This window comes from Limanda limanda, chromosome 5, assembly GCF_963576545.1.
Source record: "Limanda limanda chromosome 5, fLimLim1.1, whole genome shotgun sequence".
Taxonomy (NCBI): Eukaryota; Metazoa; Chordata; class Actinopteri; order Pleuronectiformes; family Pleuronectidae; genus Limanda; species Limanda limanda.
In genome coordinates, this window is record NC_083640.1 from 12,424,247 (window position 1) to 12,442,217 (window position 17,971).

A 17,971-nucleotide genomic window follows, 5' to 3' on the forward strand; every position below is an offset into this window, starting at 1 on the left:
TAGTCCACATGTTGATGTACGTACCACACTGTGTCTCATTTGATCCTCAATCAAATATATCAAGAATTAAAGAATCAAAGAGCTTCTTGACTTCATTGAGATAGTTGCTGTACACAATCCAGCTGATGTGACTTACCGGGAATGTGACACTTGATTCTTAAGGGTTATTTCATTCACACATTTCAACCATTGGAGCAGTAAGAAACAGAACAAATTTAATTTTAAGTGATGAAATAACAACTCAGTGTTTACTTATCAGAAGACTAGTCCTGCTTCTAAGGTTGTGTTAAAAATATAAAAGTATGAGCTAACAATGTAATTTGATAAATTATATATATCAAAATATATTTTTTTTCCTTTTAAAGTATTTATTGATTTATTACAGAATTGATATAATAATAACACATTGTTTAAGTGTTTTAATGTTTTATACAAAGTATGATGAAATACTTAAGAAAACTTCCATGACCACATAATTTTGGATAGAGCGATGGTCGGCTCTTTAGATTTTCCCGGCCTGCTATTTTTACGAGAAAGGGCAAAAATAAAGTACAAAAATGAAAAACAAGCAAGTCATGATTTATTCCCCATGTATACATGGCATTAAAATGCATTATGGTGATTTGATTACAACTTGACAGAGCTTGACCACATAAAAAAGCAGCAGTAAATGAACCCAAGATGCTAGAGGACAGATGGGTGGGTACACAGGGGCACAATGTAACCACATTGAACATATGTTGCTTTCAACACTAGACACGTTATACCAGGTGTAAAGGTAATCAGATTAAACTCACTTCTAGATGCAATCTGGATACAAAGCCCAATAGACATCACTATTGATCAGTGGGTTGTATGTGCATAAAATTGAGTTTGATGTGAAATGTTAATAAAATTACAATAAAATAAAATAAAAACCATGAGGCACTATAGGATCATGAATAACTTAGGGAACATCTGTGACCACAGGTTTAAAGGACTTAAGATACATTTGAATCTCTCTGAAAGCTTTTAGATGAGTTTGGTGGGGTTACATCGCTGTAGCATTTTCTACTTACCTACCTTGTGATAATATAATATAATAACTATATACAACTATATCATAAGATACAATATTTAATAAGATGTAATACATGTGGTTAATTACTCTATTGGTAAAGTCTGTGAGGGACAAGCATCAGTCAACAATCAGCTGAATGGAGCTCAGAGACAGTGTTTGGTTGTTTGGTTTGCAAACTACTACAGTCACACATACACATGTTGTCAGTCATCACACAGCGACAGACTGATGGATGCAGGTGAAGCTGTGACGCTGTGCTGTCAGCATCACCTCTGCGCTGAATCCACTGTCTCACCGCCGACCTGTCATCATGTGTAGAAGTGACTCTGCTCTCTTCCGGTTGAGGGGGTCCTATTTCATACTTTCGGTATTATATACTAATCCTGTCCACAAATACCAGCTCTAGTATTACTTTTTAAGTTATATTAAAATAATTTAGACTACATGTGCATTCTTAATAGTGTATGGTCATGTTTAAATCTCGATTAGCAAACAAATATTGTTTTTAAATCGTAATTTCTCTCTCTTGCGGGACAGGCAAATCCGAGGACCCCTTCTCATCCAGAGTTTCAGCGTGACCTCTATTGCAGTTGAAAATACTGAGGATCGGAGGCTGTGTCCATTGATCTTTTTGGGGCTAAATTGACGATGTAACCCGTGTCTGTGGTGATACGAAGACACTTTGAATGAGACACCCGCTTCATTTGGTGCACAAACATCGCACGAAGGTCTTATGTGCTCCTCGCCGCCTCATTTGCGACTCGGGCTGCTCAGTGTTGTCGGGGTAGAGTCCGTTCCACTGCATCAACATGGTGAGTGTGTCACAGAGCACCTGAACGCAACGCTTTCTCCTCCAGCCTGGATGCTGCATCACCCCCGATGTGCATGTCCCCCCCTTGCAATGTTTCTCACTGCTTCATGTTTTCTGTGAACGTCTCATTTTGTTAACGCTGGTTTAGCTTGCTAGCCATAACAGGTGCCTGTAGCCGGCTAGCCAGTGTACCATTGTAGCTAGCGTTAGCCACACACCGACTGCAGCCCAGTGATGCTAACAAGCATACAAATGTAATGTTTCTATGGTGTTCGGTCGCATATGTTGTAGTGAAGTGCTAACAGTGGCTAACCTTGCAGGGTAGAAGTGGAAGGATACGTGCTATGTTTGAATGAACTGTACTAGCATTAGCTGTTAGCATGCTAATCACCTGGCAGCAGGGCACCTATGGGAGAAGACATGCTGTGTGTCCACGCAACTCACCTGTCTCAGTGTGACCTTAAGATGCCCTCAGAGGAACTGTAAAGCGTATTCAGTGCAATAACAATGTTTTAAGGGTTTCACAATGATTGTTAAAGACTTAAATGCATCCAGAGAAAATAATAGATGTGTACTGCAGGTGTGTAACTACATCATATACTGATCATTGCTACTGTAATTGCATGTCCCCCCTAAATACTGCTGATGTTTAGAATCTCAATTTGCACGAGCACTCATCAGTATCAACGTTTAGATGAGATGCTGTCTGTGTGTTGTGTTTACATTATGAACATTAGAGGAGTTGATATGTATAATTCTCCACTGCTGAATGTTCACATCTGTTGCAGCAGCTACTGTAGGAAAGGACAGTAGTGAGAGGATTTCAGGAATGGGTGAATGATTGCTAGACAGGTGGTTATTCATTCTTCACATTAAGAAGGTAGAACAATCAGAATAGATAAGGGTATCTCGAGTTCATTGTAGTGGCGACCATACTGTAATATCCAAGGGGGGGAAGGGGGAAGAAAACTTCAGCCACAGAGTACAGTGACAAACGTCCTGGATACCATCTAGTTGCTTATCACACTAGTTATTAGGCTTTTATTTTTTAAAGTATAGTGGGACTCATCTTCGACTTCAGCATTAGTAATATTTACAATATGTGGTCTTGGACTTCCAACAGTCAATATTCTAAGAGTTTACTGCCAAAGCAGGATTAAATTGACCCAAGAGTGGTCCAGATGAATAATATTGAGGAAGTTTCAGTCAATAAGGGGTTTCACTGCCAGAGAGTTAGTTTTCCTAGCAAATAGTTGTGAGGTATTGGAGCTTATATTGATATGGTGGTTATCGCTGCAGCTCCCACTTTCAACCCCCTACAGATTTCATTTGGTTGTTGTGTGGAGGGGGTGAAGCGGCATGGGCAAGATAAGGGAGTCCCATGCTGGCTCAATTTCCCCCAGGCCTGAGATCCTTGCAGCTCCCCCACAGCGAATGGTCAGCATCCACCAAGCTAAGGCTTTCTGCTTTTGACCTATATAGCATGACCATTACTCACATGGAGAAATATGAGTTAGAGAGGTTGTGTCTGGTCACTATAATTGTCAAATTATAGGCACCCACTCCCCCCCCCCCCCCCGTGACTCCAGAGGAGGTATTGACTTAAGCTTTTGGAGCTTATCTCATGCCTGGTGACACTTGAGATCTCAACCATCAATCTTAAATCTAGGTCTACTGTACAAGTCTGGCCTCATCACTTCCTTTGTCTAGACGTCATTCCCTTCCTCCTCCTATACCTAGTGCAGTCTAACAGTATCAGTGACAGAGTAGTTCTGTATGATGAATGTTTGCTTATTGTCCAGCATTAGGGTAGAAGCAGGACATCTTCGAGGTTACACCAGCACATTCAACTAGCCATAGGATCGCCAAAGTATCACCTATTGTAAAATATCGTGTCAGTGAACGAGCCGGCCATATTAAGTAGTGTTATCAACATCATCAGTAATAACTAAAGGACATTCATTATAGCCAGAATAGGCCGAGCACCTGGTGAATGAGAGACTGGCCCAATTGACACATGTCAGCAGAGTCAGGATAGTCAGGATCATACTTTTTAAAGAGATCAAGTCCTGATTTAAATTTCCCTTCTATGCATAAAAGGACTAAAGAGTCTCACAGTTGACACCAAGTTACACATTAGATGAAGGGAAATCGGTATTTTTATATCCATCAGCAAAAAAATTATAGTCTTCTGTGAAGTGAAGAATGACGATCCATCCTTATCCATCATGCATCAATGTCAATTATTGTAGTTTTTTTCACAGTTGAAGAAATTTAATCTTAACATATTACCATATGACACTGTCACATTACCATCACTCAACGTGTCCAAAATATCTTCCAAATGGGTGAAGATAAGCCCACTGAACTTCATTGTTATGTAAACATCATGTTGACACAACAAAGAAGGCCACATGATTTTGTGATGAGCTTCAAGTTTAGATTCACTGGCGCATACCTATAGGTGCAAGCCTAGACTTGGCAAAGAGAACATTTTTTTTTTGATGGTGAGATTAGTTAGGGAATTGGTTCTCTTGGCTCAAGTGGGGGCAGTCACAGAAATCAATAATTCCTTCTGATAGCTAAAGAGATGGGCCAGCCCCCAGACCTTACCCTACAGTGAGTGGATAAAAGCGCAGCATGAAGGCAATGATTTTGGCCTCATAAGCCTAAGTGAATATTGATCCAAATGTGCTGGGTTGATGTTGAGCCCCTTGTGCTACTAAGTCTTTGGCGATCTACCTCCTGTGGCAGGTGCCAGTTGTTCATTCTCCTGGGCACAGGGCGGCTGACATTGTGACAGTTTCCTGGCCGAGCGTAGTTCAGTGATCATTGTATTAACCCAAATCAATGTACTCAGATTTTGTGGAAAAGCTGATGTGTTTAAAAATAGCTTTCATTACATGTCTGGTATTAAGGTAAAAGTGGTATTTTGATTTTGGGTCTTAGTTGTTGGTGAATGTTACTAATCGTCCATCACTCATTCATTCAATATACCAGATCATGATATTTTACATTTACCTTACATAAAGAAAATAGTCAAATATGAAGGCCAATTTGTGGCTAATCTAGTGAATTAATTACCAAAATAACTCGATATATTATTGGTGTTGCTGTTTGGTTGTCCGATTATAGAACAATTTCCCCTGGTTGCCAAAGCTCAGTCACCTCAAGGTTTAGATCGACAGGTCAGCCAACACTAGGTCTAATGCTTGCTGCAAATTGACTTGTTTTATAATCTGCAGAGTAGTGGTGAATCCCAGGCACCATATTGTTTACTGTGATGCCACATGAGAGTTGTTGGGGTCATCTGGTTCCGGCTATCTGGCTCATATTATTGACAGTCATCATAGCAACATGGATAAAAGTGTGAGTTATTTTAAGGAACTTGGAAATGGATGTCAGCATGGTAATGGAGGTGACCTGGAAGACTGCTGATGCTTCTATGTTTTCTTTTTGGTTCTACTTCAAAAGACGTCATATTACACACATAGCAGCTTTTAATAATTTGTTTTGAGTAATGTGGCACATCTACATTTTTTTTTGTTTGACTGTCTAACACTGAAGTGATTAACCCCTGTGTTGTACTCACGTGCGATCATGGACAAATGAAGGTCATTCTGTGTTTGAGTTCTTGATAAAGTTTGCAGAGACTTATTTTTCAACAACTCGTACAGTAAAGTAAATCCTCTTGAAACCACTAACCAAACGTAGTGCAACTAGGTACAAATGGAATCTTTGACCTGAAGGTGAAGCCTCTGGAGAACATGAATATTCACATCTGAATACTTTGGACGGACATCATGCTCCAAGGGCAAAGAAGCACCATTATAACCAAATCTATGATCTCACCTTTCATTACATTGCCAAGGAATTAAATTGTCCTGAGAAACATTAGAGGCAGTGTTAACTTGCTTTAACAAAGTCTTATAGTAAGCATTAATCTCTCTGTGCTGCAAACATGTTTGTTGGAAGAACATCTGTGGCCCCGCTATCAGCAAGATAAAGATCTCTATTCACTGAGCATTTTGCAGTTAAGGTGTAATGCCAAGACTTTTGATATGAGATTGATAAAAGACTTTAAATTGCATTTTAAACTCTTTTTAATCTGAGAAGACATGCTCCAGTACGTATTAGTCCATATAAACCCATACTTCATGTGTGTAAGTGCTTTGTGGCATGCATAATTACTGTTTAAATGTGATTTTAAACCCCCCATCTCATTTCCACAGGGTGTGATCGGTGTGCAGCTGGTGGTTACCATGGTAATGGCCAGTGTAATTCAAAAAATAATACCTCATTATTCCTTCGCAAGATGGCTTCTCTGCAGTGGCAGGTAATGTAAAATCCCATACATGCTGTTTTAAATAGTTCTTCCAAGTGCTGTTGTTTCATTTCTCCAATTTCCTTTGCCTTCTGAGAAGTTTATTTCAAAACGAGTCCAGAACAATGGGCATCAAAATGTTTACTCTATGGGAGAGTGTTCCAAACAGTTTGGATTGAAGAAGTAAAAGAATCATTAAATCAAACTGCAAAGACCAAAGGGCACTGAAATATCAGGACGACCCGAGAGGAAAGTACATACAAATATAGTGCCCGCCTCATTTCCCCTAATTACTGTCACATATGTTTTTCAGTAAACAGATTTTTGGAACACGTTTAATAATTCATAAATATTTCTTTTCAGGGCACTGCTGAAACATTTTTTGAAAACTTTTTTTTCGCCCTAAGCAGTAGGCCTGAAGTGTCCCTCCAGAATACTCTGTAATTAATTTTCCATAATAAACAAATATACGGAGGGAAAAACAAGCTGTGCTCTTTCTATCCTCCTCCACCACACAACATGCTTCTCAGGATGCTTTGACAGGAGGGTTTCTAAAAAAAAAAAAAAGTTGGGGAGGTTTGTTTTGTAAAGAAAGCTCCTAAATTACCTCCTGTTTTAAGCTTGATCCTTAAGGACTGATCTCGCAAAGCGCCTCACAAGTGTCTGTTTTGTGTTTGTTATTCAGGAGTTATTCATTAATCTCAGTTACAAAATGAGGCTTTGAGTCAAGTTTCGTAGAATCAAGACTTAATGTCACTGCTTCAAGAGCATTTTCAACGAGATTTTTGATATTTCTTTAAGGTATAATGAAAAGGCAATTTAAGCTTTTAACAGTAAGTGAAATAACCTTATTCCTACAAGAAATGGAAGTGAAGAGAGGGAGACTTTACAGTATCTAACCTTGAATCCACTTCCTTCTCTTTCATCGTCAAAAATCTATCAAAATCAATATTATTAATCTCCTTATTCAGTATGTGTCAATAATTAAATAAGTCTGTTTTGTTTTTTTCCTAACCCTAAAACTTAAATTTTAATTATATTAAATCTTTTGTTTCCTTCGCTGTAGAAGTCTGAGCCTGATCTCTTTCATTTTCTTTGTTCACAGTCTGCGGTGGTATCAGCACCCCACGGAAGATGAGCTCAGGAGCTTAGCGGGGAAACAAAAAGGACAGAAGAGGAAAGACAGGTAGGTTGTGAGGTACTCAAGGAGGGAGGGGGGGGGGGGTGCAAAAATGAAATGAAGAAGGGCTATTGTTTGGGGGCTGGGGAAATGCAGTGGCACAGAGCAGGTACGAAAGGCACCCCTTTCATCAGAGAGGAAAGCAAAGATGAGACGCAGACGTTTGAGATGGATGGAGACCACAGGCATGTCGGCAGGCAGATGACGCTGATGTGTGTTTGTGTGGCTCATTTACGGCATGTTTGAAGTGAGGAGACAGAAGTCTATTTTTGTTGTTTTGTTCCTTTACGGACTCTTCATCTGGGCTCAGAGCAACTTGGCTTAGAAGTGGCCCCCGTCTAGTGGATGTGAGGAAATCTGGTCCTGTTTTTTGGAGCCATTACTATCAAGGCTATTTTAAGGGATGACAGTTTAAAAGGATTGTATCTGTATTATATCTTCAAAGTGGTCAGATGTCAAGCTTTGATTCTGGAGGATGAATTTCCTTTAAGACCACTTTGCAATTAAAGGGGGAAAAAAAACTACTATTCAGTCATTAAGGCTGCAGGTGGAAGTTATACCATATGTTGAAAATGTGGATTTGGCTCTGTTTCCTTTGTGCGCCTCCTCTTAATGTGAATTCAAATTGAACTGAATGCTAATCCTTACTGTTCCACATGGTGTCCAGCTCCTTACTCAAGGCGGTTTTGTAGCACAGTCCTTTCTCCGACCCTGTATGAGGCAGGTCAATGCTCTCCAGCACCACATGCTCAGTAATCCCTTGAAGGAAAAGATGGACCACTGTCCTTTTGCCAGCTCGTGCCATGCAGCTCCGTTCCCTTTGTCAACCATCTGACTCCCTCAGTGAGGGGTGCCTGAGCTGCTGAGCCCCCTTTCTCCCCACGTCAGGTGCCTCAGAGATGAAATCTGTCCGGGGCATGTTTGGCCCGAAAGTCTTTCAGTGGTATTGTCCCGTGAATCGAGCACACACACCAGGCTGAACAAACAAAGCCCAGAACTGAGGAGGCCCACCAGACAGTTCTTCAGACCTAAAGAACAGCAATCCATTCACCTGCTGTCAGCGGTTTAGCACCGCCTATGCGCTCGGTCATGGAAGTCCAGAAGTATTAGTGGCAAAAAATATAAATAGAACTATGCTAAGTATTAAATATAGAGGGGACTGTGTATGCTCACAACTTTGCATTAAATTAAATTTGACTATTGGATATTGGATCATATTTTCTGTGATGGATTAACTATAATGGAGATGGGAAATCAACTGTGAAACATATGGTTTTCTTGTGTAAATTGTCAGTAGTAAGGTTAAACACGTAATTTATAAAGTTCTCAAAGTGAACCTGTTAACTTTTACACATGCTAAAAAAATAAACTGTAAAATGTGTTCATTGACCCTGTTTTTATTTTGATCTGCATGAAAGGCAAGTTGCCAAACAAACCTAAACAAATGTCTGCAAGATTACAACATTAAGCTGTTTTTCAATGGTCAAACATTGCATTTGCTGCATTCCGGAGTTGCTATCATTGTTTTCCTGACCCTACTTGTTGTTTTGCACCTCTTTTCCTTAGGAAGTACAATGGTCACATTGACAATAAGCCACTAACGGTTCCAAAGGACATAGACTTACAGCTGGAGACGAAATGCATCACAGAAGTCGACACGTTAGGTATAAATAGGACAAACATCTATAATCCCAAGTTTTCATTCTCACATGTTTACTGTTCATGTATACTGGGCTGTATGGATCTAATTATACTCTGTGTGTGCCCCCAGCATTGCACTACTTCCCAGAGTTCCAGTGGCTGGTGGATTTCACAGTAGCGGCAACTGTGGTCTATCTGATAACAGAACTCTACTACAGCGTGGCTCAGCCCTCAGGAGAGATGAACATCAGTGTGGTCTGGTGCCTGCTCGTACTTGCCTTCGTCATGTATCCTTACATCAGTTACTCTTTACATCTTGTTTTTTTTTTTTTTTTTCACATCACACTAATCTAAGAACATATTTCTGCTGTGCATCAAGTGTGTGGGTGGGTTGGTTGGTAACATGCAATGTTTCAGCTCCACAAACCTATTTTTTTATGGACTCTCCTTCAGGCTTTCAATTATTTCCACGATACATTCTTCCTGACAGCCCCTGTATATGCCATAGGTTAACATCTCATTGTCTGCATCATTCCAGTGTGATTGCGTGGTTGCAGCAGTGGTGGTGAGAGGCTGTAAAATGACTGCTTAAGCTTTGGCTGCCAGCACCTTTATGCTCCACAGCTACCTGCCATTTTGCTACACTGAATGATGGTTAAATAATATGCATTATCCTTGCCACCAACCACAGGGATCAATCTTCCCAGTGCTCCCGCTCGGGCCCAGCTCACTACGGTCAGATGATGTGTCATTTCCTGCCCTCACCCGAGATTGGAGGCCCAATTTTCACAGCCCAACAGGCTGATATGCTTGGGGGGGCAGACTTGGGAACAGATGACACTGGAGTATGAAGATGAGGGAATATGTTGGCGCAATATATGTGTTAATGGGACACTTGATTTCAGTTTTCCTATTTCGGCTCTGATGACATGTTTAAGACTCTTGGCCTGGAGATCAGCTCTACTGCTCTGTTAGCCTGTCCACTGATAAAACCGGTGGAGTCTCCCTCTTGTTTAGTGGAATATGATAAAAAAGACTGGATATCCTCACGCTTGGCCTATGTTTACAGGCCAGCTCGACTGTATCATAATTGTAGGCTGCTACATGACAGCTCAAACATGGCTGTATTTCTAGTTTCAACCTCACGCTGGCTCTTACTCGTCTGCCGAGTGTTTATACAGCTGTCTTCACAGCACTGAATACGGGTTAGAGACAGAGAGAAGACCGTATTGGTTTGAATACCTTTCTTGAAATGGACTCAAAGGGAGTGAAAAATTGGCATGCTGTCACCTGAAATGTTCCATGAACTGGAAGTTTCATCTCCGCGGCTACCGGAGTTGACTTTAGAAACACGCTCTGTCCTTAGCCTTCCGATCAGTGTCAACGGGGGCCGAGTAAAACCCTATTGCAAGCTTGATGCCACAAACTGGAGCCACAGACCCGCACATGCTGTGTATGATGCAGGGTCTGTGTTGCATGAAAGGGTTGAGGGTTCACATGGAGCAGTTAAGTTTGCCCAAACTTGTGAAAAGATGAGTATGGTTTTGTGTGGTGAATGTCTGTCTGTTACTGTGCTATAAAGTTTTTTGTAGTGGTTGATGGCAAAGACTTATTTCTGTTTCCCTTGAACCTGTGAAAAGAATTTAGAAATGTATCTGCAAAGCGCTTTGGATAAGCTTTAAATGCCAATGTGCTTTTGGTGCTGATTTCCCTTGACTCTGTCCCCTCAGTAAGACCCTTTTCTCTCTAACGGCCCACTACTTCAAGCTCGAGGAAGGTGGCGAGCGCTCACTCTGTATTACTTTTGGTTTTTTCTTTTTTGTCAAAGCCATGGCCATTCTCATCGTCACTGAAAACTACCTGGAGTTTGGTCTTGAGACCGGTGAGTGCTCCGCCAGACTGGTCTTAAAAATGACCCGGTTGCTAACAACCATATTTTAATACTTTTACCCCCGATGTGTGAGTCACTGCTGAATATATTTTACTTTTTTCATTTCCAGGTTTTGCAAACTTCTCTGACAGCGCTCTACAGTTTCTGGAGAACCAGGGTTTAGAGTCCCAGTAAGTACAATATCAGTATTCTCGCAGTATCGTTTTTGTTTTCTCCACCTTCATGAATTCTTTATGACTTGTGAAACTACAGTAGTGTCACCATGTGTTTTTTTGTGTTTTTTTTTTAACACAGGGGTCCTATATCTAAACTCACCTTCAAGCTGATCCTAGCTCTGCTCTGCTCCCTGATTGGAGCATTTCTAACTTTCCCTGGTCTACGCTTGGCCCAGATGCACCTCGATGCACTCAATCTCACTACAGCCAAACTTACACAGTGAGTACACCACACAAATAAGTCTTTGCTTTTGCCTCCTTTCGTGTTCTTGTCATGGAATACATTTGATTAATTTCTTATCGTCAGAAACCACAACAGTCTTTGGTGGATAATGACCTTGAAGATACGTTTCCAGTTGCAAATATTTCACATTCCTCACTTTGTTGATAGCATTATCTTCAGTATTTAACTTTTAGTTTAATCACATATGATGTAGAGAATTCTTCATTTATGTTTCAGCTGATATTGAAAATATTGTATTATTGATGATAAACTTTATAAAGCACCTTTCAAAACATAGTTACAAAGTCCTCAACAAGTTAAAAATTAAAAAGGTATTGAAGGCAAACAATAGTTAAAAAACAAAACAATGAGAAAACATCTCAAATCACACAGCAATGAATCACAGATACAGAAATGGAAAAAGGTTACAGATTAGAGTAAAAGATATGATAATAAAAATCAAGATATAATAAAACATTATAAGAGGAACAGAATAGGCTGTAACATCAGAACTAGAGGGAAAGAATATTATCCAGTGGTTGTGATGTGCTCAAATTGGCCACGAACCCAGAACTCAAATATCAGTCTACCCTATTTTAGAGTACCACGAATGCAAGTATAGCACCGCTGTACTTGTCTCCTACTATTCAGAGTGTGTCAGATACCAGAGAGCACCTTGTGAGTCAGATGAAGACTTCCTCAGTTGGGGCAGATTTCTGTATCCGAACTCACTGGGTGGCATGTCTCCAACCATGATAGGGGGTGCAGAGCAGGGAGCACATTGCATCCAGATAATCCACTTTGGCATAGCAGACTCTCTTCTCTTCTGGCCTCCTCTTCCTCCTCCATTCCCCATCTTAGCTGTCACAAGCTTACATCCTCAGACCCTGTCACCAGCAGGGATTATCTCCCAGCCCTACAAAATCTGCGCCTTAGTTATCTTCTCACCCCTCTCAGGGACAGTCGTATTGATAATATGGACCATTTTTCTCTCCATATTAACATCAAATTGAGATTAAAAAGCAAAGATTACAGAGAGTTAGCCACTTTTTAATTCAGTTTATCGATGATTGTGTGAGAAAAAAGAGTCAAAGTTGTTGGATTATTTGATCACCTAACATTATAATTGATGTATTTTTTGTAACATCTCCTTTTCTGCAGGACTCTGCTTCATATCAACTTCCTGTCCCCTCTTATCATGGTCCTGCTGTGGGTGAAGCCCATAACGAAGGACTACCTAATGAACCCCAATCTGGGAAAGGAGAATGTGCCTTTGTAAGCAATGATCTGTTTCACACAATTCTTGTTTGACCCAGATGTACAGTACACTACCAATATAATACAAATTTAAGTTAACCATCTTAAAAAGTTAACCTAATTGAGATTGGACAGAGGTTAACTGCTTTGTAGCACATGTATTAGATTGCGTAAACATTTCACGAAAAAACAATAATCTGTTAAAGATCCATATCCTCGTACCTCCAGCAGATTGATCTGTATTTGGTTGGCAGCTAGTCGGACTCTGTTGCTGCCTGGCAAGCTAATGACCTGCCACTCAAACAGGAGCGACGGGACAACGTTGCCAAGCTGTACAAATAAAAGTAATTGTGGCTGGAAAATGGGTGTAAACAATGCAACAGCAGTTATCAAAATTGAATTTATGAAGGTTGAATTAGATAAGGAATGTGTTGCAGTTCGTAGATTAAATTACCGCAATGGGAACGTTGTCTACTCGGGTTTAAATGAGACTGTACACATATTAAGTCATAACCGAGGGAAAGCTCTTTGTTCCATCTCTAACTGCTGTCATTTGTCAGCTTGTTATTCATACTAAGATAAACATCTTTTTCATTTGTTGCATAAGTTTGAATCCCGACTCGTGTCAAACTTTCTCCTGCTGCTGACAGCGACTGTGGCTTCAAGGTCAAACTTGACTAAGTCGGCTTTCATGATACCTAACCCCCATTTTCACCTTATCTCAATTTCACCCTCTCTTACTCCTTGGTCTTGACTTGTTTATGACTCTTTTTTTTAGTCTACTATCTTTTCTCTCTGTCTCATTGTCTCTGTCTACCATCCATGTGATGGAGCAGATACAGATGGGTTGAATTGGCGAGCCAGCAAAGCCGATATCCCCTAATCTTCTCTCTCTCTCTCTCTTGTCTTTCTTATTACTACCAGGATGACTGAGCAGACATATGACACGCTGCGGTTATGGGCCATCCTGCTGATGTGTCTGCTCCGGCTCGCTATGATGAGACATCATTTGCAGGCCTACCTCAACCTGGCCCAGAAGGGTGTGGACCAGATGAAGAAGGAGGCGGGTCGCATAAGTACCGTTGACCTGCAGAAGATGGTGAGTCAGATAATTCATTTGAATCAATATGAATCATGGTTTTACCCCAGTATAATTCTATGATAAATTGATAAAACATATTTAAATAATCCCTTTTAGAATGTATATTATGGTGATATATATTCCTTTTAATTGGAGCCACGTAGTTTGCTTTGCAGAAGAGTTTTCCCTTATTAATAGCATATATAGACACATTTATTATTTATTTGGAATGTCTGTTTATTGTAGTTCTTTGTCAACAATACACATATTGACACCGTGTAATAAAACTATAAACAAGACCAACATGGAACTGATAACTGTCTACAACACCCCAGTTAGAATTTATCAGGGCATTTTGAGGTTTATCCTCCACTTGGCTACTTCACTTTATCTTCAATTATGGGCAAGTGTAAATAATTCTGGGACTCCAACATTCCTTTATTTCTCTCATACTTGACATAGGTCTTAAATTGAATTTGTTATGGTCTGAAATAGTCTGACTTATTGAAACCCACAGAATCCCTGATGTAAGTGTAAACTTGTAAACAAGCTCAGTGTAGTGCAGACCAGCCTCTCCTATGTGACAACTCATTACTGGTAGTGTTTTGATGTATAAAACAGACATCCGACAAAGTATCATCTGTGATCATATTTAATATCAGATCTAGTCATGTTTTGGAGTTCTATCAATGATATTTGATATTTGCATCAGCTTCAACAGTTTGTGTAAAGCCTGAACTAACGTTATTATTCTTTTTCACCACTTCCACCTTTTCCACTCAGGTTGCGCGTATTTTTTACTACTTGTGTGTAATCGCACTACAGTATGTGGCACCACTGGTGATACTGCTGCATACCACTTTGCTGCTAAAAACCTTAGGTGAGTCATGCAGCGCACCATGTTTTTTTCCTTTTTAAAGATTATTTTTGTATGTTTCTTCCCAGACGTTTGATCTTTCTTCCTTTGCTCGCTCTCCGGCAGGTGGACACTCCTGGTGGGTCTCATTTGAAGAAGACCTGCCTTGCACCTACGACATGAACTCTGACTTGGTGATGGGGGAGGCGTCAGTAGCCGCCCCAACACCAGCTTCAGTGGTAGAAACAGGAGCCCGGGCGTCAGTAGCCCAGCTGTCGGTGGCTCTGGGAGGCCTGCGGACTGTTTTCAGCCCCTTGCTTTTCCGGGGCCTCTTCTCCTTCTTCACTTGGTGGATTGCCGCCTGCCTCTTCTCCACCTCCCTCTTCGGTCTCTTCTATCATCAGTATCTTATGGCGGCATAGCATCAGGAACCCAGCAGTGGCAGCCGGCCCCCCGCAGTGCTGCTGTACGTTCAGCCTGATCAGAAAGGACTGATTGGGGGAAGCAGAGGCCGATTGATGACCCTGCTCGTCAACCTCCTCCCTCCTCCCTCCCTCCCTCCCTTTGACCACCTCTCAATGACCATATCATCAGAGCTCCTGGTTCAACTTCCAGTGCTTCCTTCACAGATGACTCTGTGAACTCGTCGTTGTTTTTAATACTACAATCACAGTGTTTCATTTGAAGGGCAAGATTTATAAATTTTAAAAACAGACGGACTAAAGGTACGAGTTGAATGAATATTATTCCGTGTCAGTGGTGTATTAGTACTGTCAAGAGATACTGATCCATTCTGTGTATGAAATTTGAATGATATGAGGTATTATACTTTTATCTCAGATGCCAATTACAATCCATCACTGATCCATCGACACTTTGTCTTTTACTTTAGAAAACCCCACTCTTATAGTTTCATGCATGAGAGTAACAGTTCGATTTCAGCCTGTTTTCCCCTTGTAAATTTAACTGTCAATGACTTATATCACAGACATATCCAGGAAAAGCCGGAGTTACTCTGCTTGACTGGATAAATGCTGTAAGGTTTAAGTTTTATTGGCTGGCGGTTATGCGCACCACCTTGACATTAAGAGTCATGGAACCACCTATAAACCAGTCTGTGTCACAGCCCATCAGAGTGCTAGCTTCCCTCAGTGAAAACATTGTGACGACGTGTAGCTCACGGAATATCATAGAATCTGGAGAGGTGTGTGGAGGCTGGTCTGTGACTTTTATTCGCCTAAAATTATCCTCAATTATATGTTTTCCTTACGTTTTTTTTAGGGGAAACTGATAACTGCCATTCTGAGGCCTCATGTCTGTCTTTTGAGAAAAACCTAAAAAAAAAATATTTGTGTTGAAATTCAGATGTCAAAATTCCATTGCCACGGACCACAAAGCAATCTGAAAGAGTCTTAAGTGTTTTGCCGGTGTGTTTGTGACCGAGGGGGGGGGGGGGGGGGGGTGTTGGAGGGGACGAGCCATCACCGGACCAGGGTCTTTGAGTGTGGACAACTGAAGAAGAGTTACACGAGATGTTGAACTCCAGGGTAAACATCTCATTGACTTGAATCTAACGTGTTTGAAATGTGTCTAATTGAAATTGCCATCAAGGACAAACTTAGTTTTTTTTTTTTTTTTTTAATGATAGATTTGTGATGTTTTTAATTTTGCATTGTGACCACCCTGGTTTTAACTGAGCCGTTTTGAAGCTGTGAGAGAATCTGAGGTTGTTCTTCTGACAGACGACATGTAGCGTCTGCATCTGTCTGCATGTGTCGGATCTCTGCCTCAGCTGTAATCTCAAAGGGCATTGCGATCGAGAAGAAAGGATGTCAACTCCTGTTGATAAGCTACCGCCTTTGTTCTCATTTCCTGTTTTATTTTTACTTAAACCCATCCATTGCTTTTAAACTCTTTTGAGAACAATCATTTTTTAGTTGTTATTCTATTTCTAACCGATCAAATTGTGGATTTGTATACGTTTTGATTCTAAAATGGTGCCAAGTATGTTGGTCCCCCCCTTTCCCAATGTGGTGTCTGCTGGTGTCTGCTGGTGTCTAGAGAACCAACTTGATAAAGAGAGAATCACTAGTTCTGGTTAAATGAAAACACAGTGTCAATGCACGCTGTAGTTAGAGGGTATAGGTGTAAGCTCATGCAGTTACTGTGCAGACGCTGCACTGGGCCGTTGTGATTGTCCGGTCTATTCAGGAATGTAGGGTATGTGTTCTCAGACTAATTACATATGCGTGGTTCTCTGGCAAATTTCATCTCATCGTTACAGTCATAGAGCTGCAGTTCACACATTCCAGCTCTATGCATTGTTTAATGAACACGGTTTATGAAGCAGAGCAGCACCATATCACACTTTTAAGCTCCTGATGCCGAAAGTCTTAACCTCAGTTTGTCTGTTTGAAACCATAGGGAATATGCACATAATGAATGTATCAATCTTGCCTAATTTCTAGATTGTTTTGATGAAAACTGATTTGTATGTTGAGTTGATTTAACAGCCGAACCCCCCCCTTACCTGCACTTCCTTCCCTCTCCACCGTACCCTTTCATAATTCTACCTGTTAAACTAAATCTAATTTATCCTAATGACTTTTTATTGATTGATTTTTCCTTTCTTTGTTTTTTTTTTTGTATTTATTTCACATGTCGAGGCCTGTAAACATTTCTAATTTTAACAATATTCACTTTATTTTGTTAATAGAGTGCATGATGGATTAAATCAGTTTTGAAAACGTGTTTGACAAATCGGTTACAGATTTTTTTTTAATGTCTGGTCGGGTAAGAAGTACCTGGAGAAACTCTCAGAATTCGTTGGCCTGATGAAGCGTTTCTTCAGTTTGTTACCACTGAAAGTGTTTGTTATTCACTCTTGGGTTCTTAGAGTACATCACACATGTTGTTGTTTTTCCGTGTATTTATTTCTGCTTTAGATTTTGTCTTAAATAAATTATGTTCTTTACTACGTCCTTTTTATTTGATCCTTATGCTCTATATGTTATTTATATATAGGGCCTTAGCATTAGATTAACAGGTAGATGGGTCCATTCATGAATCCTTGGATGCGACTGGCACTTGATTTTTAAACTCTAAACTCAGTATCCCTAAGCTTTTGGTTTATAGTTGACAGAAGAGCTCAGGGTTTAGTCAGCTTAAAGCTGGGGTTGGTAATCCTGGAAAAACTCACAAGAGCAGGTTACATTTTGAAAATATGCAACTGATACATCCCACCCCCTCCTATTGAAATTCCCATCAAAGCTACATCCTCAAAACAAAAAGGGTCACTGCCTGACGACCAGCGGTCTGCCTCTCCTGTCATGCAGTGGGAGTTCAGGCAGGCTGGTGAGGGTCAGACAGGTACGACAGTTAATCTTAAGTCTGAATTTGGTCTGAATTAAACGATTGGCTGCGTTTATTAAA

At 40.5% G+C, this 17,971-nt stretch overlaps 1 protein-coding gene across 1 annotated transcript; it reads left to right on the top strand.

The window, feature by feature from the left end:
• The first annotated feature begins 1,657 nt into the window (after positions 1-1,657).
• On the top strand, positions 1,658-15,973 carry tmem161b (transmembrane protein 161B). Its single transcript, XM_061071305.1, has 12 exons — positions 1,658-1,872; positions 6,104-6,207; positions 7,301-7,381; positions 8,942-9,039; positions 9,147-9,303; positions 10,747-10,898; positions 11,017-11,077; positions 11,202-11,342; positions 12,507-12,620; positions 13,527-13,701; positions 14,467-14,563; positions 14,666-15,973. Exons 1-12 carry the CDS (start codon positions 1,870-1,872, stop codon positions 14,959-14,961), a joined length of 1,479 nt encoding a protein of 492 aa, XP_060927288.1. The 5' UTR covers positions 1,658-1,869; the 3' UTR covers positions 14,962-15,973.
• Positions 15,974-17,971: the final 1,998 nt, after the last annotated feature.